Raw genomic sequence first — 25,359 nt, forward strand, 5'->3', positions numbered from 1 at the left:
TATATAACTGTTTTACTGAACCTAATCTTCTAAAGCAGTAAACCATTTTGGACCTGCCTCTGTGCGGTAAATGGAACTTGGGGCAACTTCTGCTACATAGGTTTCTCACCTCAGATCCCTAACAGTAATTGTTATTCAATTAGGGTTTCTCAGCTCTGCATCATACTTTAGATTTGCAATGCTACCTTGTCTTTTATAAAGTTTGTATACTATTGTTTAACTTCATTTATCTTCTCTTCTGCAATGCTTCCCACTGAGGCATTTGCAGGGGAAAGGTGATGGAATAGAGAGTTTGCCCTGAACCAACCAAGCTCTTCCTACCTTAAGACAATGTGTTCTTAAAATGAGCAGTGACAATTATTCTGCTAGCTGAATTTTTGTGTTTTAATTAGAAGGAGCTACAGGGTTTTAGAGTTCTAGGCTCTCCTTACCACCGCAGGGAACTGGGAAGCATACACGTGACTCTGGGGAGCAACTTATTTGCAAAACTTGCCAGCTGATCTAAACTATTCCAAAAATAAAAGCTGTCCCCTTGATTAACATCCCTTCCACTACCGCAGCACACAAAAACAAATATGCTATGGAGAAGAGTCACACTTACGTCTGACCTCTTCAGGAGCCATTGCAACATCAGCCTAGAAAACAGGTGCAAATTTGTCAGGATAATTTTAGAAATGTGAATGGCTACAGACATGCTCTCAGCAATAACTCAAATGTCCATCCTAGTCTACAGTGTTCCAAATACCTTTCCAGGTTTCCTCTGGTGCTCCTGAAAAAACAAAACCTCCCAGTTTTTCAGCAGGCGTTTCACCTTGCTACATCTGTCCATCGCTCCCCAAGACAGGCTTCCAAAAACTGCACGAGAAGACAGAAGTTTTAGGTTAATATGTTCCAAAAGAACCCTTCAGAGCTGGGTTGGTAGCAGGCAGGAGGCCGCACTGCAAGTCCAGAATATGTTACACAGCAGGCAATTCATAATTGGAGAATGCAACTTTCAGATTTAATATTGTTCATGAATTATTATTATTTAAACAGTGTAATCAATATAGATGACATAAGGCCCTCTCAATGGCTGCACCCAGACAACTCTGGAACTCCCTCCCTAGAGAAGATAAGACTTACTCCCTCCTTACTGTCCTTTAGCCAGCAGGTGAAGACATTCTTGTTTCAACAAGCTTTTCAGTACTGGCTGCTTTTAAGGAAATGGCTGGTGCTGTGCTGTTCTTATTGTAATTATCTGTATGTTTTTAATACATCTTCTTAAAACACCTCTTCAGCCAGGCGTGCTTGGCTGATTAACATTCTAAGGCTTTTAAAATGTGTTTGTTTTACTATGTATTTTGTATTCTCACTTTGTGTTTTTCTGTTGTGAATTGCCCTGGGACCTTCAGGTATATGGTGGTATATAAATTTAATAAATAATAATAAAGAAATACATTTGATAATAAAATAAATTATATATCTGTTTAATAGTTTTTAATTATTGCTTCCCCCCCCCCATGTTTTTAGCTGTTTTTATTTTAGCTGTAAACCCCTTAGGTCACAGTCAGGGGAAAAGGGTGGGATATAAATAAATAGTGCTGCATTGTTTTTATTTATTTAAATAACTGTCACTTTCTATTGTTAAGAGAATTATAAGATCTAAGAAAAATAAAAAATAAATGTTCATAAATGGACCAGGCAAACACATACATAAATATATAAAACACATGTCTGAACCAGTACAGGAAAACAGTCTTAAAGCCATTTTGACTCTTTCAGTGACCTCAAATATTCCTCTGCAGTTTGGATGGAAATGGGAAAAGCCTCCCCACTGTCTCTATGCTCACAAATCCTGCCTTAAGGGCACATTGGTGTATGAACAGGGTGAGCCTGTGACCTGGACTCCGGAATTAAGTATTTATCATCACAAAAGAATGGCCAGGCTGTCCAGGTAAACCCATTAACACAGGAATAGGCAAACTCCGGCCCTCCAGATGTTTTGGAACTACATTTCCCATCGTCCCTAGCTAACTGGACCAGTGGTCAGGGATAATGGGAATTGTAGTCTCAAAACATCTGGAAGGCCGGAGTTTGCCAATGCCTGCACTAACAGGTTTCCTGCCAGATAGGATTCTGCTGTAGACTGCCCCTTGCGTGATGTATGTATGATGTTTGGGGGCGGGGGGTCCTTGAGCTACATGGTGGCAATTCCAAAAGTCTATATAAGGGCTCGCACACCAATGTTCGGGGTTCCTCCTCCCTCCTGCATTAGGGGTGTGAGACCCTGTTGCAACAGTTTAATAAAGATCAGGCTTACTAGCTGCTTTGCTTCTCAATATTCTTTTGTTGGCCTCTTTTATTTTCTCCTACAGATAGAGAGCCTACATAAGGACTCTGTATGGACTCTTGGGTACCCCCATAAGGGGAAAGGAGCAGTTTTTTAATATAACACTAGATTCCGAAAGGAAAGAGAATGTACACTGCTTCTCTGCCAAAGAATGCTCTGGCACACATTGAGGTCTCACATGCCTACATCACATGTGAACTAAGTCAGAGGAAGCTCTGAGGGAACTTAACTCTTTTGGGATTATTTTTTTAAAAAAAATATTTTTATTTCATTTTAATACACCACATAAAAAAAAGAAATATGCAGATAAACAAATATCCATCACCTGCTAACAACTAAGACAGAAAAAAATAAAAAATAACAATACATTGAATAGTGCTCACAATACATTTAACATAAAATGACTTTTCCTATATAGCTGACTTCCTGTCTACTCCTTACTTTTATTTCTCATCCATTATTCACTGCCACATTATAGCATATTTTGGCTTTAATGTTATTTATTCTATCCTATGTTTTCCATTATATTTAAAATTCCTACTTGAAGTTATTCAAATGCTGCTACAGACTTCAAACTGTCATTACTATTTTTCAAATAAATTTTAAAGTTCCCATTTTGTGGTGAATACTTCCTTTGATTTATTTTTTATTCTTTCTGAGAAACGGTCTAATTCTGCATATTCGGTCATTTTTTGGATCCACTCTGATATAGAAGGGCCTTTATCACTTTTCCAATTTGTCACAATGAGTATTCTTGCTGCAACAGTAGCATAGAGAAAAAGTTCTGCTTTTTTAGGAATATCCAAATCTGTGGTTCCTAGTAAAGCTTCTGTTTTTTGCTAAAAGCTATTTTTAGCATTTTTCCCAATTCGGAATGGATATCCTCAGAACACCTTGATTTCTTTACATTGCCACCACACGTGATACAGGATGCGGGCATGTGTGGACTCCCTGGTCCTAAATGGGGCAACTGTGCCCCTGAAGGACCAGGTGCGCAGCCTGGGAGTCATTTTGGACTCACAGCTGTCCATGGAGGAGCAGGTCAAGTCTGTATCCAGGGCAGCTGTCTACCAGCTCCATCTGGTACGCAGGATGAGACCCTACCTGCCCGCAGACTGTCTCGCCAGAGTGGTGCATGCTCTAGCTATCTCCCGCTTGGACTACTGCAATGCGCTCTACGTGGGGCTACCTTTGAAGGTGACCCGGAAACTAATTCAGAATGCGGCAGCTAGACTGGTGACTGGGGGCGGCTGCCGAGACCACATAACACTGGTCTTGAAAGACCTACATTGGCTCCCAGTATGTTTCCAAGCACAATTCAAAGTGTTGGTGCTGACCTTTAAAGCACTAAACAGCCTCAGTCCTGTATACCTGAAGGAGCATCTCCACCCCCATTGTTCTGCCCGGACACTGAGGTCCAGCGCCAAGGGCCTTCTGGCAGTTGCCTCCCTGCGAAAAGCCAAGTTACAGGGAACCAGGCAGAGGGCCTTCTCGGTGGTGGCGCCCGCCCTGTGGAACGCCCTCCCACCAGATGTCAAAGAGAACAACAACTACAGTGGTGCCTCGCAAGACGAAATTAATCCGTTCCGCGAGTCTCTTCGTCTTGCGGTTTTTTCGTCTTGTGAAGCACGGCTATTAGCGGCTATTAACGGCTTAGCGGCTTAAAGAAAAAGGAAACAAACTCGCAAGAACTCGCAAGACGTTTCGTCTTGCGAAGCAAGCCCATAGGGAAATTCATCTTGCGGAACGACTCAAAAAACGGAAAACCCTTTCGTCTAGCGAGTTTTTCGTCTTGCAAGGCACCACTGTACCTGACATGTAGAAGACATCTGAAGGCAGCCCTGTTTAGGGAAGCTTTTAATGTTTAATAGACTATTGTATTTTAGTGTTTTGTTGGAAGCCGCCCAGAGTGGCTGGGGTATAAATAATAAATTATTATTATATATAGATTTTGGGATTCTTAGCTGGACCCACTAAGGGTGCCGTGATAAAGTTCCTATTGGGCTTCCCCCGCCCCCCACCATGAAACACATCACTGTGGCAGCCATCCCTGTACATGAGAAAGATAAGCAGAAGCGGAGACCCCTGCCCCGAAGAGGGGCTCTGAAAGGGACCCAGGCATTCGGGATCCCTCCCCCTCCCAAGGCTGGAAGGGACCCAGGCGTCTGGGCACCCCCTCCTCAGGATGCTGGAAGGGACCCAGGCGTCCGGGCACCCCCTCCTCAGGACACTGGAAGGGACCCAGGCATCCGGGCCCCCCCTCCTCGGGACACTGGAAGGGACCCAGGCGTCTAGGCACCCCCTCCTCAGGATGCTGGAAGGGACCCAGGCGTCCGGGCACCCCCTCCTCAGGATACTGAAAGGGACCCAGGTGCCCGGGCACCCCCTCCTCAGGACACTGGAAGGGACCCAGGCGTCCGGGCACCGCCTCCTCAGGATACTGGAAGGGACCCAGGCGTCCGGGTGCCACCTCCTCAGGATACTGGAAGGGGCCCAGGCGTCCGGGCACCCCCTCCTCAGGATACTGGAAGGGACCCAGGCGTCCAGGTGCCACCTCCTCAGGATACTGAAAGGGACCCGGGCGTCCAGGCACCCCCTGCTCAGGATACTGAAAGGACCCAGGCGCCCGGGCACCCCCTCCTCAGGACACTGGAAGGGACCCAGGTGTCCGGGCACCCCTCCTCAGGATACTGGAAGGGGCCCAGGCGTCCGGGCACCCCCTCCTCAGGATACTGGAAGGGACCCAGGCGTCCAGGTGCCACCTCCTCAGGATACTGAAAGGGACCCGGGCGTCCAGGCACCCCCTCCTCAGGATACTGAAAGGGACCCAGGCGCCCGGGCACCCCCTCCTCAGGACACTGGAAGGGATCCAGGTGTCCGGGCACCCCTCCTCAGGATACTGGAAGGGACCCAGGCGTCCGGGCACCGCCTCCTCGGGATACTGAAAGGGACCCAGGTGTCCGGGCACCCCCTCCTTGGGATACTGGAAGGGACCCAGGCGTCCGGGCACCCCCTCCTCAGGATACTGGAAGGGACCCAGGCGTCCGGGTGCCACCTCCTCAGGATACTGAAAGGGACCCAGGCGTCCGGGCACCCCCTCCTCAGGACACTGGAAAGGACCCAGGCACCCCCTCCTCAGGACACTGGAAAGGACCCAGGCATCCGGGCACCCCCTCCTCAGGACACTGGAAAGGACCCAGGCATCCGGGCACCCCCTCCTCAGGACACTGGAAAGGACCCAGGCATCCGGGCACCCCCTCCTCAGGATACTGGAAAGGACCCAGGCGTCCGGGCACCCCCTCCTCGGGATTCTGAAAGGGACCCAGGCGTCCGGGCTCCCCCTCCACAGGATACTGGAAGGGACCCAGGCGTCCGGGCTCCCCCTCCTCAGGATACTGGAAGGGACCCAGGCGTCCAGGCACCCCCTCCTCAGGATACTGGAAGGGACCCAGGCGTCCGGGCGCCCCCTCCTCAGGATACTGAAAGGGACCCAGGAGTCCGGGGATCCCTACCCCTCCCAAGGCTGGAAGGAACCCAGGCGTCCGGCCGCGCTCCGTTACCTCGGCCTCCTTCCCCCCGCGCTCTGAGGCGATTCTCTCCTTCCCGCGCGCCCGCCGCGCCGACCAATCGGCGACGGTCCTCCCGCCCGAGGGGCGGCGCCTGCTGCGCCCCAATCAGGAGGAGCCGCTGGGGTGTCAGGGAAGAAAGGAAGGAAGGCCGCTGGTCTCCTTGGAAACCCCGTGGGAGGGAGGAGGGAGGGAAGAGAGGACGGCGGGGAGGGGGGCGCCGCGTCCGCGCCTGCGCACCACGTCCGCGCGGCGCTACGGCGGCTGCGAAGGGGACGGCCGTCGGTGCGCGCGCAGGAGGGTCTCAGGGCCGCCTCGGGATGGCCTGAGCGGAGAGCGGAGCGTCGCTGAGAGAAGGAGCGAGGAGTGGTCGCGGGGGCCCGGTAAGACCCGAGGCCTACTACGGGAGAGAGAGAGAGAGAGAGAGAGCCCGGTTCTGGGGGGGGGGGTCGCTGAGGGGATGTCGTTGCCATGGCGACGGGAGGGGTCCTCCGTGACAGGAATGCGGCGGTGGGGGGAGGGGCGTGGCGGCAGACGGGGGGAGGCGGGCGAGCCGCGCAACAAAAGAAAGGCCCGGCCTCGCCTTAAAGGCATCGCCTCGCTTTAAAAATGGCCGGGGGGAGAGGTAGGGGGGCGCCGGTTTCCGCCCCTGAGGCCCACGGAGCGGGGGGGGAGGGGCAGCCGCCCGGGGGGCCACGGAGCCCCCCCCCCGTCCGGATCGGATTCCCTTCACAGTCGGGCTCCTTCTGGGCCGTAAGAATCGAGCTCCGTCTCCTCCTCCCTCCCCGCCGAGGCGCCTCTCCTCTGCCTCGGAAGCGGGCGGCCCCCGCGGCATCGCCAGGCCGGGCTGAGAGGGAGGGAGGGAGAGAGAAGGCCTCCTCCCGGCGGGACACCGGTGCCTGGAAGAGAAGCGGGTCCGATTCGGTGTCGCAGCTGCCGATCGTCGCAGATCGGCTGCCGGTCCCCGAAACGCAGAAACACGTAGCCTAAGAACAAAGCGATAAACCCCACCCCGCGGTTGCAAAGGCCCCACGGGTTGTATAATATCACCCGGAGGAGAGGAATAATGCCCGATCGCCTAAAGGTGTCCCCGGGAGAGCCGTCCACCCAAACCGGGAGCCTCCCGGGGTGGGGAGAGCATCACACAAGCGCAGAAAAGGCCCGATCTCGATTACCGCAGCTCCCTATGTCCCTCTCTTGCACGCCAAAATGGCTTCTACAGGTGGAAAATCAAACCATTTTATCAACGTTGCTTTCCTTTCTTTCTTTTTTTTTTGTAAATAAATTTTTATTAATTTTCACAGGCAGGAAACAATAAGGATGCAAAAATCAAAGCACAATCTAACATTTGAACTTCTAATAAGGGATCCTACTATTTTACAAGTCTTCTTTTGAGGCTCTTTAAACCTCAAGACTTCCTTCCACCCCCTTCTACTGGTTCTTTACATCTTACACCATTCTCTGCATTTTGTTACCATTTTTATCCAATTGTTACTCCTTAACATTTTCTAGTTCCTTCTTGCTTATCAATGTTGCTTTCAATGCTATAACCCACACTGGGACCTTATGGCAAAGGGCAGGTAATAGTAATAAGTAAATAAAAATAAGAATGCACAATATCAAATCCATTGGGGCACTAAAAGCATTCATATATATGTTGCTATCAAGTACTATCTTCGAAGGGGCAAAAGAGAGAGAAAGAAATCCTTTCTGGATTGCCAACAGGTTTACCCTGATCTCCCAGAGATCATCTGCCACCATGACCAAGGTGATTTCCATTCTGAAACCAGGCTGGAAGCCAGCCTGGAATGAATCCAAATAATCAGTGTCATCCAGGACTGTCCGAAACTGGAACAGCATGACTGATGCTAATACCTTAATTAAGAACAGTAAATTTCACACTGGATAATTGTTCAGGTCAATAGAGTGGTTATTTTATATGTATATAAAAAGGAGCTGGAACACCTCTTGCCTTCAGGGCAGACAGAAGCACCCAGATTTGACAAACTCCCTACAGGTAATTGTAACAATGGACCCCTCCCTTCTTTTTGGCAAATGAGGGAATAATGGAAGCTTTCAAGTTTGTGATTTCAAGAGATTGAGCATGCTACCCCTTTTCAGTTACCTATGCTGATTAGATCTCCCTTGTCTATATCCAAATGGAGTGCGCATCCACTGCACTAGCTGCACGATCCGATCTGATATCTTTATTGTCCTTGTCCCATACAGAACAATGAAATTGGAAAATCTACAGAAGACATTCAAAAAACCCTAAAAACTCTGAAACCCCATTTTAAAATACAATATACTCCTATAGAGACTCCTTATACTGCGTTTAAAACCAGAATTGCACTTGGGTAGAAACTGTTTCTCAGGCGGCTAGTCCTAGTCTTTATAACCCTGTACCTTCTTCCAGAAGGCAGAAGCTGAAAGAGATCATTTCCGGGGTGCGCACTATCTTGCTCTATCTCTGCAGCTTTCTTATGGCACCTGGAAGCATAGATTTGATCTAAGGTGGGAAGAGTGCACCCAGTTATTCTCCTCAGTCTTTACAACCCTGGACAGCATTGTTTTTTCCCTTACCGTGCAGCTCCCAAACCACACACCATAAGTTAATACACTCTCCACAGTACAATGGTAAAATGCCATCAACAGGTCCTTTGAGAGATTGTTGTCTCCTCCCCGGGGCACAAACCTGGGCAGTGATTATGGAGGTCCTAGGCTACCCAGACAACAAGACCCCTCTCTCAGCCTTGCTGATGTGGTCCAAAGGAAAGCAGAGCATTACGTTTGGTACCAGCTTGGCTGCAAAGTTGCTGGAGGGAGGCGTACAATGCGCCATCCAACCGTCTTAGGGACTCCACTCTGGATTTGTGATGGGTTTACTCCTGAGCCTTTTTTTCTCCTAAAGATATCCCTCAAGGCAGCGGAGGTTTAGGATCATATTTTGCCTTCTCCACCTAGATGGTCTACCTTCCCAGGTGGACAACCCCCACCCGCCCCTTACAACCCTCTGCTCAATGTACAGAAACTGCTTTGTTAACTGTTGGACCCCCTCTTGGTTTTGTCCTCTCAATCCACCAAAGCCAATCTTTGCATCCACGGGAAGTAGCTAACTCACCAAGGGTTTGAGACCCATCAGTTACCCTCATCTGATTTAGCCGGCTGGGTCCCTTCTAACTCTACAATTATAGGAAGTAGATGACGTTAATTAAAAACAAGGCTGGGGGAGGGATATAGTGGGTGGAACTCGATTCACTCTGTTAGTCTTCAGCATTTGTGGTTGCTGAAAAAACTGAAAGCATCCCCCCCAAAAAAAAACCGCAAGGGCCTAGATAAAGGGACCCCTGACCATTAGGTCCAGTCGTGACCGACTCTAGGGTTGCGGCGCTCATCTCGCTTTATTGGCCGAGGGAGCCGGTGTACAGCTTCCGGGTCAGGTGGCCAGCAGGACTAAGCCGCTTCAGGCGAACCAGAGCAGCACACGGAAACACCGTTTACCTTCCCGCTGGAGCGGTACCTATTTATCTACTTGCACTTTGACGTGCTTTTGAACTGCTAGGTTGGCAGGAGCAGGGACCGAACAACAGGAGCTCACTCCGTCGCGGGGATTCGAACCGCCGGCCTTCTGACCGGCAAGCCCTAGGCTCTGTGGTTTAGACCACAGCATTGCCCCCCTCCAAACTGCAAGGGCCTAAATACCAGTAATTAGAAATAAGACAGGAGGGAATCAGATCAGATACTGGATGCTTTTGCTTGATGGAATTCCTACTTTAGGCTACCAATTTAAATTGTAACACTTTTTTGTAAAATTGTTTGCATTTCTAATTAAAACGCAATGGTTGTCTTTCAGCGGGCTGAATATTTTTTAAAGAGAAAAAATGTTCAGTGTGTTTTTCAAGTTTATTAAGAAACCCTTTCCCCCCTGTTCTTCATTAAAAACTGTTCCACGATGCCTACACTAAAAAACAAAATAGTCCCTATTGTCAGGCATGACATAAAAGGGAAGTGGAGGAAGAAAAAGCACTTAGGCTTCGGTCATTGATCTGCTGGAATGGAAACAGGTAGCCAGGTGGAATGGCTGCTTCAGGCTGAAGTTCTGAAGGCAGGTGGTTTCTCAGCAGTGCTGATGGGGCAATCCTGCTTCCCTCCTCACCCTCTGCTCTGCAGCCTAATGGCATGGAAGTTAATAAAGCACCTCTGAGCTCAATGGTTCTTATTCTCAACACAACATCCCTAGCCATGCTCCAAAAACCTTTAGTCTTGATGGTGCCATAAGACGCTTACTAGCCAAAAATCAGCGTTTCCCCATATTCTGATGTTTGTGCCAGAAAACAAGAGTGCCAGTAGTTCATTTATATCAGTTCAAATAATGGATCATATATACTTGAGAAGGGGGAAATATTAAAATTTGGAAGGGGGAAGTAATGTCAAGTCCAGCCATAATTTGTAGACCCCTTGAACCACCCCATCCTTCAAGGAATCATTCATAACTTCTGGTACAATGAAAGTGGTAGCTCTCAAACCTCAAAGCAGCTTATCTCTGGGTGGCATACTTGCCCATAATAATCTGACAAGAAGGCATCTTGGTTGCATTTGTCTCTGACCTTCATAACAGTACGTTTCCGAGCACAATTCAAAGTGTTGGTGCTGACCTTTAAAGCCCTAAACGGCCTCGGTCCAGTATACCTGAAGGAGCGTCTCCACCCCCATCGTTCTGCCCGGACACTGAGGTCCAGCACCAAGGGCCTTCTGGCGGTTCCCACATTGCGAGAAGCAAAGCTACAGGGAACCAGGCAGAGAGCCTTCTCGGTGGTGGCGCCCACCTTGTGGAACACCCTCCCATCAGATGTCAAAGCTGAAATGGCTTGAGTAACAATTGTTGTTTAGTCGTGTCCGACTCTTCGTGACCCCCTGGACCAGAGCACGCCAGGCACTCCTGTCTTCCACTGCCTCCCACAGTTTGGTCAAACTCATGCTGGTAGCTTCGAGAACACTGTCCCACCATCTCGTCCTCTGTCGTCCCCTTCTCCTTGTACCCTCCATCTTTCCCAACATCAGGGCCTTTTCCAGGGAATCTTCTCTTCTCATGAGGTGGCCAAAGTCTTGGAGCCTCAGCTTCAGGATCTGTCCTTCCAGTGAGCACTCAGGGCTGATATCCTTCAGAATGGAGAGGTTTGATCTTCTTGCAGTCCGTGGGACTCTCAAAAGTCTCCTCCAACACCAGAATTCAAAAGCATCAATTCTTTGGCGATCAGCCTTCTTTATCAAGTAGTCATAATAAACCTCAAAAAGTACATAACCACTGTGGACAAGAGAGCCTAGGCAAGACCCTCAGCCATTAACCATAGGAAAATTCTCCCAGAGACAGCAGGAAGCCACACATGATCCTTAAGTCTCTGAGAGCACCCTGTCATACTTCACCCCTGTGAAGGTTGGAGACTGCATACAGTCCAAATCTGACACAGTGTTGGAGCTGAGGTGGGTGTTCATTATTGTGGCAGCTGGTGCAGTATGGAAGTTCCAAGATCGTATCCATCGTCATTTTTGAAACTCGTTGAGTAGCCTTGCACAAGTCACTTTCCCAGCCAGTGCTTCTGTAGAGGTAAAATGTGTAGGGAGGCCTTTTTAATATGCACTGAATGTTTGGAATGTTTATGTTCAAGCGGTGTATTTTATGAAATAAAAATAAACTCAGTAATACATCTAACAGAAGCTATACTTTCCTCAGCTTTCTGGCTTGCCGTCTGCTCAGTCGCTGCCATGAACTCCCTGGTGTTCCTCTGCTCTCAGAAGGTTGTCGCTGACTTTGATAGCCTGCAAGATGCCTTGGGCTTCCTCCCGAAGGAGCTCTACCCCGTCTTGTTCAAAGCGGCCTTCATGGACAAGAGGACCCTGTCCTTGCAGCTGCTCGTGAACACCTGGCCCTTCCCAGTCCTCAGTTTCCAGAAGCTGCTGCGGAAATGCCAGCACTGCGAACGGGCCCTGATCCGGGAGAAGCCCAACAAGTACTGCATCCAGATGGTTATTTCGGGAGTTGTGACATACCTGATCAAGCTGCTGGAGAACCGGCGTGGCAGTAAGAGGTATGTGATGGTCTATGTAATTCGCTCTACGCGGGGCTGCCCTTGAAGCTGTCCCAGAAACTCCAGCGGGTGCAGAATGCTGCAGCGAGGCTCCTCACAGGGTCTCTGCCATGGGAGCATATTCACCCAGTGCTTTTCCAGCTGCATTGGCTCCCGGTGGAGTACAGGGTCAGATTTAAGGTGCTGGTTTTGACTTTTAAAGCCCTTCACGGCCTAGGACCCTCGTACCTACGGGACTGCCTCTCCTGGTATGCCCTACGGAGGACCTTAAGGTCCATATATAGCAACACCCTAGAGGTCCCGGGCCCTAAGGAAGTTAAATTAGCCTCAACCAGAGCCAGGGCCTTCTCAACACTGGCCCCGGCCTGGTGGAATGCTCTGTCTCTTGAGACCAGGGCCCTGCGAGATCTGATCTCTTTCCGCAGGGCCTGTAAGACAGAGTTGTTCCTCCTGGCCTTTGGCTCAGAATCAGTTTGATTCCCTCCCCCTCTTTCTTTTTCCTTTCTTCTCCTATGAAGAGATTGCTCCCTAATTGTTTTAATGTTGTATCTTAATCTTTTAAATTGTATTTTAATCAACTAGTTTTTATTATTGGTTGTTAGCCACCCTGAGCCCAGTCTTGGCTGGGGAGGGAGGGGTATAAATAAAAAATTATTATTATTATTATTATTATTATTATTATTATTATTATTATTATTATGTGGCCCCTGGGCGTCTCCTAAAGGGTGTGGGCAGAGGTGGGCAGGGAGAGCTACCTGGGGGGCGGGACTAGGGTTGCCCTAATGGCTGTTCTTGTTTGGCCTCTGTGGCAGCAAAGGGCCGCAGCAGCGGCTGCAGATTCTCGACATGACTGGCCTCCAGGACGAAGGGCAGGGCCCAGAGAGCATGAGTCTCTGGTCCCGGACGGTCACGCTGGCAAAGGCTTGCCTGGACATCTCCAAGCAGCAAGGCAAGTGGACGAGGCGGACGTCCAAGCGGAGAAAAAGCCCCTACAGCAAACCCCCGGGCCCCCCGGCCCTCCCTCCCTTCTCCGTGGACGTTTGGGTGGACCTCTTTGTGAACAGCACCTCCTACGGAGTCCTGAAGGACGCCTTGCAGATCAACAGCTACAATGCGCTGCGGCTGAGGTGCCGGGACTTCCGGGCAGAGGAGCTGTCCATCGCCAGCACCGTGGGGCTGCTGGAGTTCCTGGACCCGGTCGGCGTCCGGCAGGTGGACCTGAGGTTCAACAACCTGGGCCTCTCCGGCTTGCGAGTGGTCCTCCCGCACCTGACCAAGTTCACCAACCTGGCGAGCCTGAAGCTCCCCTACAGCAACGTGGATGTCAGGCGCCTCACTGTGGGCATGGAGGGGAGCCTGCAGTACTTTGCCAACCAGCTGAGCCGACTGAGATGCCTCAAAGAGCTGAACCTGGGGTCCTCCCGGCTGTCTGGCAAGCTGAGGCTGCTCCTAGGGTAAGCGGCTGAAAGGGGGGCTGTGGGTGTGGGTGAGCTTCTGCTAATACCCTACTTTTAAAAAATAAATAAATAATATTTATTGCTTTTACAACCATTTAAACACTTACAAAAGAAAAAACAATACACAATACATTATAATACACTACATAAAAATTAACAAAACAAAACAGAAACAATTTAAAAACACATCAAAAGATAGAAGAAGAAAAAAAAAGAAGAAAAAAGAAAAAACTTCCAATATCTTATCTTTCTTTCCCATATTTCCACGGCCTCCTCACACCTCCCTTTTTGTATTCCACTTCTATTAATTATTTCAGCAATTCCTTACCATCTTCCCGTTTTCTATCCTATAATTATCTTAACATCTTTTAACCTTATTTTCCTTTAATACTCTATTAATCTATTTATACTTAATTCCTTATAACATTTCTACTAAAGCCATATAACTTCATTCCAACATTCTTCTAACATTCATTAATTTTACAATATTTCTATAAAGAGTCTTTAAACTTTTCCCAGTCTTCTTCCACCGACTCTTCTCCCTGGTCTCGGATCTTGCCAGTCTTTTCCGCCAATTCCGTCTAGTCCATCAACTTCATCTGCCATTATCCAACACTTAAGTGCTTTTAAGAGACAGCCATTCTCTCAGCCAGCAAAAAGCAGATGATTCACAACAAAGTTTAGGTGTCTGACAGGGCAGGTCCACCTCCTTCTTTAGCATCCCTCAATATCTTAAGTTTTACTCGAGGCTTCCTGCCCTGCCAAACAAATCCAGGAACATCCCTCTGCCACCTCCTGAAACAATCCCTCCCATCCAAAACTTGCACTTTTTGACACAAAAGCAACATCCCCGGCAACACAGCAACCCTCATCCCCACCACAACAGCTCGGCCCGACCATAACAACTTCAGATTTGTCCATATTTCCCAATCCCCCTTCTCCTCAATCCAACGTCCTTCACGGTTACCCTTAAGTAAATTCACATTTTTGGCGGTCCTGCTGACCCCCAAAAATCTCTCTTTCTCAGCCGATGTTGATCCTGTCTCCTCCTGAAGCTCTGTCAAACTTTCCTTTCCCAGTTCTGGTGGGGTCAGCTTATATTCGTCAAGTTGCTTTTGAATGTGTGGGGCTCTCTCACACTCCAATTGTGTTGTTTTACATTCAGCAGCAAAGGTTTCCCTGACTTCATCCGCAGTTTGCTGTGTTATAGTAGATTCATGTGTCAATTTCTGGGTGGCTTCTGTGTTGATGTTCACATTTTGTCCCAGATTATTTAAACTTTCTGCCATTAAATCAATTTTAATATTTGCAGCATTTACTTTCACCAGCCTTTCATTCATCAAATCTGTTTTCTTATGAAGCTGTTCCAGCGAGTCATTTATTTTCAATAATGCGACCACTAAGGCCTCTTCTGTTGACATTTCATCTGTTCTTTCCTTTCCATTTGCCATAACACTTAAAAGATTCAAGGTCAGTCCCTGAGTCACACAGTTCTTATCTTGCAGCTGGAAACTCCCCTAGCCCAGCTCTTACAAAGTAACCAATTTCAGAAACTTCCACTAGGGGGAAACAGTTTCTATTTATAATAATCAACAATATCACCTTTAAGTGCAACTCGTACAATCCAAAATTAGTTTCAGTTTTCAGTTACTTTATTACTCCTTTTTAGAAGCAGCCGGTGACAGTAGAAACAATATATCTCTCTTATTTTGCTAACTGTCAAGGAACGTTCTAAGTGCTGTCAATGGACATTCCAAAACATCAGTCCTACTAGCAGCCCGTTTCCAGGGTCAGAGTGGCAGTCCTTTACCTCTCTTTACTCTCTCCTGCAGGCATACTTAGTCCACAACTCCCCCCCTCTTCTCCTGCCTCCAAGGGGGGTTTTATACTCTTTGCCGATGGAAGTTTAATCTTTCACAAAAGGCTTTCCAAGACTTCAGCTTACAGACTCCTTGCCTCAGTCTATTTACAAATAGGGAAGGAGGACTTCCTGTTTTGAACCTCCCTGTTTCGATGCCAAATTAAACGTTTAAAATCCAATTCTCCCGTATCAGCTCTACTCACGGGTAATTACTTTAAAGTCCAAATTGTCCACAGGAAAAAGTCAGTGCTCTCCGGCAACAGCTATGCGGCTTTGCTCCGTGGAAGAAGCAGACGATTCGAAGCACCGCGCCACTCACCCCACGTCGCTCCGGATCCCCGAAACTGGGTTTCCCCGCGAATAGGGGAGGCGCAAAAGGTGCCCGCCAAATCCCACGTTCACAGGCTTCTCCCGCCTGTGATTTTAACGGGTCTCCGCTTTCACCGTAGCGGCCAGACCCAAATTTCCACGGAGCAGATTCCTCCCGGTCAGAGGAAATCCGCCATTGCCCAGAGGCACCAACCCGGAAGTCCTTCTGCTAATACCCTACTTTGTCACACAGGGCATCCTTGTCGTTTGGCATCGTTTCTATTTTCACGCAAGCAATAGTACCAACAATAAAGAGAAAAGAACAAAGCCAAAAAGGAAAGGAAAGCTATGAGGAGAGAAAAGAGAGTGGCAGAATTCCAGTAACAGCTTAATGATACTAATTTATTTGTTCTGCCCCACCCATCTGACTGGGTTTCCCAAGCCACTCTGGGCGGCTTCCAACCAAATATTAAAATACAGTAATACATCAAACATTAAAAGCTTCCCTAAACAGGGCTGCCTTCAGATGTCTTCTAAATGTCATATAGTTGTTTATTTCTTTGACATCTGAAGGGAGAGCGTTCCACAGGGCAGGCACCACTACGGAGAAGGCCCTCTGCCTGGTTCCCTGCAGCCTCACTTGTCACAGGGAGCAAGCCACCAGAAGGCCCTCGGAGCTGGACCTCAGTGTCCAGCTAGATGATGGGGTGGAGACACTCCTTCAGGGATACTGGGCAGAGGCTGTTTAGGGCTTTAAAGGTCAGAACCAACACTTTGAATTGTGCTCCGAAAGGTATCACTGTCCTCCTTAAGTATATTAATCAATAATGTTTTTCCATAACACACACGGCATAGTTAAGAGAGTATGGAACTCACTCCCCCAGGAGGCAGTGATGGCCACCAACCTAGCTGGCTTCCCTGTACAGGGAAGTTTTTAATGTCTGGTTTTTTTTGTGTTTTTATATTTTGCTGGAGCCGCCCAGAATGACTGGGGTGAACCAGTCAGACGAGCAACACATCAATAATAAAATTACTATTATTACTAAAAGACGAATAGACAAATTCATGGAGGAGGAAGCCAGTATGGTGTAGTGGTTAAGAGTGGTGGACTCGTAATCTGGTGAACCTGGTTCGCTTCCCCGCTCCTCCACATGCAGCTGCTGGGTGACCTTGGGCCAGTCACACTTCTTTGAAGTCTCTCAGCCTCTCTCACCTCACAGAGTGTTTGTTGTGGGGGAGGAAGGGAAAGGAGATTGTTAGCCGCTTTGAGACTCCTTAGGGTAGTGATAAAGCGGGATAGCAAATCCAAACTCTTCTTCTTCTCCTCCTCCTCCTCCTCTTATTAATGGCCACTAGCCATGATGGCTGTGCTCTGCTTCCGCAGTTGAAGGCAGCAATGCTTCTGAAGACCAGTGCCTGAAAGTCACAGGGGACAGTGCTCTTTTCTTTGAGTCCTGCTTGCTGGTTTCCGACAGGCATCCGGTTGGCCACTTGGAGTACAGTGGTACCTCTGGTTACGTACTTAATTCGTTCCGGAGGTCTGTTCTTAACCTGAAACTGTTCTTAACCTGAAGCACCACTTTAGCTAATGGGGCCTCCCGCTGCCGCCGTGCCACCGCCGCACGATTTCTGTTCTCATCCTGAAGCAAAGTTCTTAACCCGAGGTACTATTTCTGGGTTAGCGGAGTCTGTAACCTGAAGCGTATGTAACCTGAAGCGTATGTAACCCGAGGTACCACTGTACAGGATGCTGGACTAGATGGGCCACCTTTGGCCTGATCCAGCAGGCTCTTCGTTCAGTTCTTAAGCATCCGCCATACAGATCATGCATTCAGAAGTTCAGTACCACAATTTAAAACTGATTAGGAAGATAGATAGCTGCCTTCCCCTGAATCAGACCCCTCAGCCATCTTGCTCTGCATTGTCTACACCAGGGTAGCCAACCTGGTGTACTCCAGGTGGTGTTGAGCTCCCAGCACCCATCAACCCAGCCAGGGCATTTTGGGAGTCTAGCAGCCACTGGAGGGCATCACTTTGCCTTACACTGACTGGCAGCAGCTTTCCAGGATTTCAAGCAGGGCATGGTCCCAGTCCTACCTGGAGATGCCGGGGATTGAACCCTTGGGCCTTCTGCATACAAAGCAGATGCTGACCTGCAGCCTTTCCCTGCTTTTCTTTTCCACCTCCTTGACGCTGCTGACTCCGTGGCGCAGCAGCCTCTTTTTTTTTTTTAAATTATTATTATTTTTCTCCTTAAACAATATTTTCAACAGTACAATAACATACACAGTTACTTTCAGCTCTGCTGAGCCTGTGGCTTCCCTCCCTTCAGCAGGTTTTCCACTTCCAAGTCCTATCTCACACTTTAGCTCTTTAACCTCCTGTCCACATTGTAGGATTTATCTCACTAGTCCTGCTAGCGTCTTCAAATTTTTGCAATTATTATTCAAATATACAATAAATTTACTCCAGTCCCTTTGAATTTTTTGATTGTCCTGGACTTGAATCCTGCAGGTCAGTTTGGCCAGTTCTGCAAAGTCCATCATCTTCGCCTGCCACTCCTCAGTCGTTGGTAATTCCTGTAGCTTCCACTTTGGGCGTTAAAGCAGCTTCTTGAGGCGAAGCATCAGCCTGCGCAAAACTGGTTTGGCGCGGCACGTGAAAATTCAGAAAAAGAGAACACAAATATACCTGTATCCTTGTGTGGATTTTTGGTGCTGCATGCTGGTCCCTCTTTAAAAGGAGGATCAGTTTCCAGGCCCCAAAAGTTTGCAAGTTGTATAATTAGCTGTGGTTGAGACAAAGCCATTTATTTATATAGTGGTGCCCCGCAAGACGAACGCTTCGCAAGACGGAAAACCCGCTAGACGAAAGGGTTTTCCGTTTTGGAGGCACTTCGCAAAACGAATTTCCCTATGGGCTTCCTTTGCAAGACGAAAGCCCATAGGGAAATCTCTGGGACAGCGGGGAAGCGCAGCGCGTCTTCCCCACTGTCCTCGGACCTCCTCCGAAGGCTGGCGGTGGGGCAGAGAGACCTCCCCGCGTCAGCCTTCGGATGGCTGTCCTGAAGACTTGCGGTGGGAGGAGGGTTTTCCTTCCCACCGCCAACATTCAGAACGCTGTTCTGAATGTTGGCGGTGGGGAGGAAAAACCCTCCTCCCACCGCAAGCCCCGGGAACAGAGGAGAAGCGCTGCGCGCCTTCCCCTCTGTTCCCGTACCTGTCCTGAAGGCTTGCGGTGGGGAGAAAAGCCCTTCTCCGCACCGCCAGCCTGGCAAGCGGTCTCCATAGGAACGCATTAATTGATTTTCAATGCATTCCTATGGGAAACCGTGCTTCGCAAGACGAAAAACTCGCAAGAAGAAAAAACTTGCGGAACGAATTAATTTCGTCTTGCGAGGCACCACTGTAGCTATCAGAAGTTCCAACCCGCAAAGAGAAAAGCCACAGTGTAAAGAGGGATTTCAGCCCTTTTCCAGAATACTCCCATGTTATTCTCACCTCCCTCTGGTTTCTGTTTCTGGTTTCCCTCTGCTCCACCAGGCACTCATCCAGCACTCCACTCACAGTTTTTTCTAAAGGGGGGCTGAAGTTGGTGCTTCTGCAGACTTTGGAGTGCATGAAATCCACTGATACCTTTCTCTTACGCATCAGCGGTGCCCTTTTGGCTACTGTTGTGGAACTCCCTCCGTATGGAAGGAAAAACTGTCCACACACATTGATGACATTAGACATCCTTCGAAGGCACACTTGTTTATGCAAGCCTGTGTGGGGAGGTATGTGAATGAATGATCATTGGAGCTCCTTTTCCTGGACTGTTTTTCTGGGTATTAACTGAACTTCTCAGTCAGTGTTCAAAACTCCCATTGTTCAAGGCGCATTTTGCGACAGGGAATTTAATTAGTGTGAGCAGTTTCTGAGCTTTGCGCACAGTACTGCGCCTAAGATTTCAGAGTAAAACTGCAGAGTGGAAGAAAATGAGGACTTTTTCTGCCTCCCCTCTTCCAACTACTCTCTGAAGACTGGAGAAGAGACCCTCTTAAGAATATTAGGCGGGTGGGCAGGGGAAGGACCAGACCATGTGAAAAATGAACATAATATGTAACACTAATGTCTCACAACAAATTAAATTGATCTGTAGGAAACGCAACTTGAAAAAAATGTATTTTTGTAAACTAAGGAATTTTTAATACAAATATTTTTAATGAACATAATATTTTAGCTGCAGTTGATTCATTTTCAGCTTTGTATTCTTGTTATTTAACAAGCACGCCTAGACATTCCATTGTTGTGCCCATAACCTAGGTTTAAGGTGCCATTTAGGCTCCTAGCTTTCATATCTCAGTTTCTAACACTGTTCTCAGTGTTTAACTGTAATTACTAAGCTGAAGTTTTTTGTTTCATCATAAGTTTTTATTACGTAACCCACTCATGAGATCTTGCATAAAGAGCAGTATGTAAGTTGGATAAGTAAAGAAGGATCAACACTCAGAGAAGGAACTGGCTGGCTACAGTGCGAGTGGTCTAGATCCCCCTCCCCCCCCCCCAATTCTTAAGTCAAAAGGCTCCTACGGTAATTATGCTAAATAACAAAATAATTCCTGTCCTCAGGCGTGCAGTCTAATATGACAGGACACAAAAGGAGAAAAGGAAGGAGAGAGGAAAAAGTTGCTAGTTTGCAAGTAAAAATACTTCAAAAGTTTGAAAGTAATCAGGGGCTGAATTAGCTGGAGGGCGTGTTGTGAGTGTGTAACGGTGGCCCTTTTCCTGTCCCCACAGTGACTTGCAAAGCCCTTTGGAGAGCCTGGAGCTGGCCTTCTGCTACCTTCTGCCCAACGACCTGGCCTACCTTTCCCAAAGCCTCCACACCCCTGCCCTGAAGAAGCTGGACCTCAGCGGGAACAACCTCTCCGACTGCCTCCTGCAGCCTTTCCAAGGCCTGCTGATGGAGGCCTCCCCGACTCTCCTGCACCTGGACATCATGGAGTGCCGCATGATGGACACCCACCTGAACGTCCTCCTGCCGGCCATCTGCCGCTGCTCGCGGCTCCGCTACCTGGGCGTGTTTGGCAACCCCATCTCTGCCAAAGGACTGAAGAACCTCCTTCACAAGACGGTGGGCCTCTTGGACTTGAAGCTGGTCATCTACCCCTACCCGGTAGACTGCTATGGGGATGACCTGCCGTGGCCCCCCACTTCCTCCAACCTCCTCAACGGCAACGTGGACGAGGAGAAGTTCTTCCGGGTCAGCAACGAACTCCAGCAGATGCTGCTGAGCGCCAATCGGGCAGACGTCACCTGGACCACGAACCTCTGCCGCCACAATAGTCTGGACTTCTTTAGTTTATAGCCCCACGCGCATCTCCTGCCAAGAGACAAGGAATGGGGCTTGTCCTCTCCTGCTGCCACTTGCCTGTCAACGCTCCCTGTCTTGCACCGTACTGCAGTGGGCCAGCGCTGACTGCCTTACCTGCCCTGGTGCATCTCAGCCGGAAAGATCCACCTGGGAGAGCCTTGCAGACAGCACCTTGAGTGGCTGTCTTTGCTCTCTTTTCGGCAGAGACTGAGAGTGTTTGGAGGCACCATAGTCTTGCTCTGCTCTTTCTTCCTGCCAGGAGAAGGGTGCAGCTGCCTTTGCCTGCTTGTCCTCAACCTTAAAGGGGCAGGCAGGCAGGCAGGGGAGCCTTGCAGTCCTTCCAGTCAGTGGAAACAGCTCTGTAATGTCTACGGAAGGAGGGAACAGGCAGGCAAGTGGTGGCCAGGAGAGAGGAGCGGATGAAATCTGCCCTGGTGCGGTGGCGAGTGGCGGATGGGTATTTCTGTTAACATAGGACGGCCAGCAGTGAATGCCAGGTCAAAAGCACGTGAGCCCTTTCTGGTGCATGTAAGAATACCGGGGGTTAGGTTTTGGGTTTTTTTTTCTCTCCCCCAAACATCTATTTTGTAACATCTTAGTTAGAGCTTAGCAAAGTGGATATTACCGCCTCTCCTTCTGTGTGTTTCATGGGATTGCCAGAGGTCATTTGGGTGGGTGCCTTTGAAATGATTTGGTCCTTTTCAAGACTTGACAGGAGCGGGAAGTTTGTCAATCCAGAACCTGGAATAAGGCCTAAATATTGTAAGGGCCGAAGGAAGGGGAGGTGAGATTATATACAGAGAACTTTGGGACCTGAAATAAAAGATGATTTGCCTGAGAGCAACTGAGGTGTCTGGCGTTTGCTTATGGAGAGGGTTCAGCTCACATATAAGCAGTAAGAGACGTGTTCTCATCAGTGGGTTAGATACAGTTCTCCTGAAAGCCCCGTAACATACAGTTTCTGGCTGTGGGGAGAAGTGGGTGTTGAAGTCAGGAGGGGATTGTACCGTGGCAGGGTCGCTTTTGAACAGCTTTTGCATCTCGCTGGCAGCCTTTGCCAACGTGATATCCACAAAATGTTGCTTGACTACAACTCCCATCAGCCCCAGCCATAATGTTTTTGTGGCACTTGCTATAGTTTCATGCACACAAGTAAAGGATAAGCGGAGGCAACCGAGTGTTACGGTGCCGCCGCATGAGCAAATTGGGATGGATGCTCAATAAACAGGTTGTCCGGAGAAGCTTGGAACCAGTAGCAGAAAAAATCATCCCAGTGCTGAAAAGGACTAAAATTATGGGGGGCGGCAGGCATGAGTTTAGGGCTCAAAGGCCAGGGACCATCAAACCATTTTTGGTGTGAAGCCGAAACCTTGCCACAGTACCTCCTGAGCAGGCCTAGAGAGGATGGCATCCCTACGACCAGTGAGAAGATTAATGATTGCTTAACGTGCAGATGTTGAGCCAGTGGGAGTTCTTCCTTGTCATCTTCCTGTCTGGAATTTTTGCTTCTGGTGCTGCTATTTATGCACAATACCCACAACCCTTCTGCACTCATGCACACACGATGCTCTGAATTTTGCCCCTGCCCCAGCCTGAGATGTGTTGATGTTTTGAGTCTATCAGTCTTTTCACATTGAGACGGAAGGCAAATCAAGATCTCCAATGCATTGCTTTATAACCCTTGCAGTTTGCCAGCGATTGAGGCTTAGACCTTCCCTGGCCTTGAGCAAAACAAATGAGTAAGAGCAGCACTAGGAAGGATCTCCCTTTCAAAATGTGTTTTTGTCAAGGTGTGAATGGACCACACACCTGTGAAGAACCCAGGAAGCAGAGATGCTCCCACTTCCTTTTTTTTTAAAATAATAATATTTTATTAAGTTTAACAGTAAAAAGATACAACCAAACATAGAACAGTAAAAACACAGGGAAAATATAAAACACAACAATACAAGCTTTCACAATACATAAAATACAAACATTTAACCTAACAAGGGGGGGGAAAAATCAGTCAACACACAAAAAATAGAATAGGAAAAAACACAAATCACTCTTTTCTAATTGTTCATCTTTGATTAACTTACTTTCCTGACTTCCTCACGCCTCCCTTTTTTATATCCCTTTTTAACAATTAGTTCAGCAAATTCGTATCCTACTACTTTGTCCTTATATATTTTACCTCCCAAATTTATAATTTATAATTTTTATCTCGTTACTAGAACCCCTTCATTTTATTTCAATGTCATCAGCATTCATACATTTTACAGTACTTCTGTAAATAAATTTTAAATTTCCTCCAATCTTCCACCTGATCTCGGATTCTGCCAGTCATCTCAGCCATTTCCATATAGTCAATTACTTGCATCTGCCATTCTTCCAAGGTGGGTAATTCTTGTGTCTTCCAATGCTTTGCGATGAGTATTCTTGCTGCTGCTGTAGCATACATAAAGAAAGTTCTATCCTTCTTTGGCACCAATTGGCTAACTATGCCCAGGAGAAAGGCCTCTGGTTTCTTCACAAAAGTGTATTTAAGTACCTTTTTTATTTCATTATAAATCGTCTCCCAGAAAGCCTTAATCCTCGGGCACGTCCACCAAAGGTGAAAGAATGTACCTTCAATTTCTTTACATTTCCAACATTTATTATCGGGCAAGTGGTATATTTTTGCAAGCTTGACTGGGGTCATGTACCACCTATACATCATTTTCATAATATTCTCTCTTAGGGCATTACATGCCGTAAATTTAATCCCAGTGGTCCACAACTGCTCCCAGTCAGCAAACATGATATTGTGTCCTATATCTTGTGCCCATTTAATCATAGCAGATTTTACCATTTCTTCCTCAGTACTCCATTTCAACAGCAAATTATACATTCTTGATAATATCTTAGTGTTGGGTTCTAACAATTCTGTTTCCAACTTTGATTTTTCCACCTGAAAACCAATTTTTTTATCTTGATTATAAACCTCTCTTATTTGAAAATAATGTAACCAGTCTCGCACCTTCCCTTTGAGCTTCTCATAACTCTGCAATTTCAGCTTGTCACCTTCCTGTTCCAAAATTTCACAATACTTTGGCCATTTTGCCTCCATATTAAGTTTTTTCATAGCTTTCGCTTCCATAGGTGATAACCACCTTGGGGTTTTGTTCTCCAAAAAATCTTTATATCTTGTCCAGACATTAAATAGTGCTTTCCTGACAATATGGTTTTTGAATGCTTTATGCGCTTTAACCTTGCCATACCACAAATATGCATGCCACCCAAATACATTATCATAACCTTCAAGATCTAGGATGTCAGTGTTCTCAAGAAGTAGCCATTCCTTCAACCAGCAAAAAGCTGCTGATTCATAATACAGTTTAAAGTCCGGCAGGGCAAACCCCCCTCTGTCTTTAGCATCAGTAAGTATCTTAAATTTTATTCTGGGCTTTTTGCCCTGCCAGACAAATCTAGAGATATCTCTTTGCCACCTCTTGAAACAGTCCATCTTGTCAATGATTTGTAATGATTGAAACAAAAACAACATTCTCGGCAATACATTCATCTTAATGACAGCAATCCGACCCAGCAAGGAAAGCTTCAAATTCGACCAAATCTCTAAATCTTTCTTCACTTCTGACCAACATTTCTCATAATTATCTTTAAATAAATTTGCATTCTTAGCAGTCATATTCACCCCCAAGTATTTTACCTTCTTTACTAATGTCAGATCTGTCTCTTTCTGAAACCTCTCTCTCTCCATCGGCGTCAAGTTTTTCTCCAAAACTTTAGTTTTTAACTTGTTTAACTTAAAGCCTGCCACATGACCAAACTCCTGGATTAATTCTAAAGCCCTCTTGGTACTAGGTACTGGCTCTTGTAATGTCAATACAAGATCATCTGCAAAGGCTTTAAGTTTATATTGTTTTGCTCCGACCTGAATACCATAAATCAACTGGTCCCTTCTTATCATATTTAGCAAAACCTCCAGGACCGAAATAAAGAGCAGTGGGGAAATTGGGCAGCCTTGTCGTGTCCCTTTCTCAATTTTAAATTCTTCTGTCACTATGTTATTAACAATAAGTTTAGCCTTTTGTTCAGAATAAATCGCACCTATACCATTTTCAAAATTTTGTCCAACCCCCATCCCCTGCAGATTTTTCTTCATAAAAATCCAAGAGATGTTGTCAAAGGCTTTCTCTGCATCTACGAATATCAAAACCGCTTTTGTATTAATATTCACTTGTAACTTTTCCAAAATGTTAATTACATTTCTCATATTATCAGATAAATGTCTACCAGGAAGAAAGCCAACCTGGTCTTTATGTATCATTTCTGCTAAAACTTTTTTAAGTCTTTTAGCCAAAATATCAACAAAAATTTTGTAATCCACATTAAGCAGGGATATGGGGCGATA

The 25,359-nt window shown here is 47.4% G+C and overlaps 2 protein-coding genes and 1 long non-coding RNA gene across 7 annotated transcripts in view; 1 reads left to right on the forward strand and 2 right to left on the reverse strand.

Annotated features, from left to right (window-relative positions):
• RECQL4 (RecQ like helicase 4) overlaps positions 1 to 6,068 on the reverse strand; it is a 36,043-nt gene extending 29,975 nt beyond the window's left edge. The window contains exons 1-3 of one of the 4 annotated variants that reach the window (XM_053395100.1): positions 5,890 to 6,068; positions 746 to 855; positions 602 to 635 (exon numbers count right to left, since the gene is read on the reverse strand). In XM_053395100.1, coding sequence (XP_053251075.1) covers positions 602 to 635; positions 746 to 829 — 118 coding nt within the window. In that variant the 5' untranslated portion in view covers positions 830 to 855; positions 5,890 to 6,068. Of the gene's footprint in view, positions 1 to 601; positions 636 to 745; positions 856 to 1,122; positions 1,950 to 3,700; positions 3,726 to 5,889 lie in introns of those variants that run through there. The other 3 variants (XM_053395099.1, XM_053395098.1, XM_053395097.1) reach the window with 3 other exon arrangements.
• An 86-nt stretch (positions 6,069 to 6,154) lies between these two features.
• On the forward strand, positions 6,155 to 21,803 carry LRRC14 (leucine rich repeat containing 14). 2 transcript variants are annotated; one of them, XM_053395116.1, is made up of 4 exons: positions 6,155 to 6,278; positions 11,627 to 11,981; positions 12,794 to 13,435; positions 20,387 to 21,803. In XM_053395116.1, exons 2-4 carry the CDS (start codon positions 11,659 to 11,661, stop codon positions 20,955 to 20,957), a joined length of 1,536 nt encoding a protein of 511 aa, XP_053251091.1. In that variant the 5' UTR covers positions 6,155 to 6,278; positions 11,627 to 11,658; the 3' UTR covers positions 20,958 to 21,803. The 2 variants fall into 2 exon arrangements, with proteins under 2 accessions (XP_053251091.1, XP_053251090.1); XM_053395115.1 differs by lacking the exon at positions 6,155 to 6,278 and adding an exon at positions 6,813 to 7,117.
• On the reverse strand, positions 13,501 to 14,384 carry LOC128416996 (uncharacterized). The gene is made up of 2 exons (XR_008331368.1): positions 13,949 to 14,384; positions 13,501 to 13,884 (listed from the first exon to the last, which is right to left on the reverse strand). It is a non-coding gene; the product is annotated as an uncharacterized LOC128416996 (long non-coding RNA).
• Positions 21,804 to 25,359: the final 3,556 nt, after the last annotated feature.

This window comes from Podarcis raffonei, chromosome 7 (genome assembly GCF_027172205.1).
Source record: "Podarcis raffonei isolate rPodRaf1 chromosome 7, rPodRaf1.pri, whole genome shotgun sequence".
In the NCBI taxonomy this organism is placed as follows: Eukaryota; Metazoa; Chordata; class Lepidosauria; order Squamata; family Lacertidae; genus Podarcis; species Podarcis raffonei.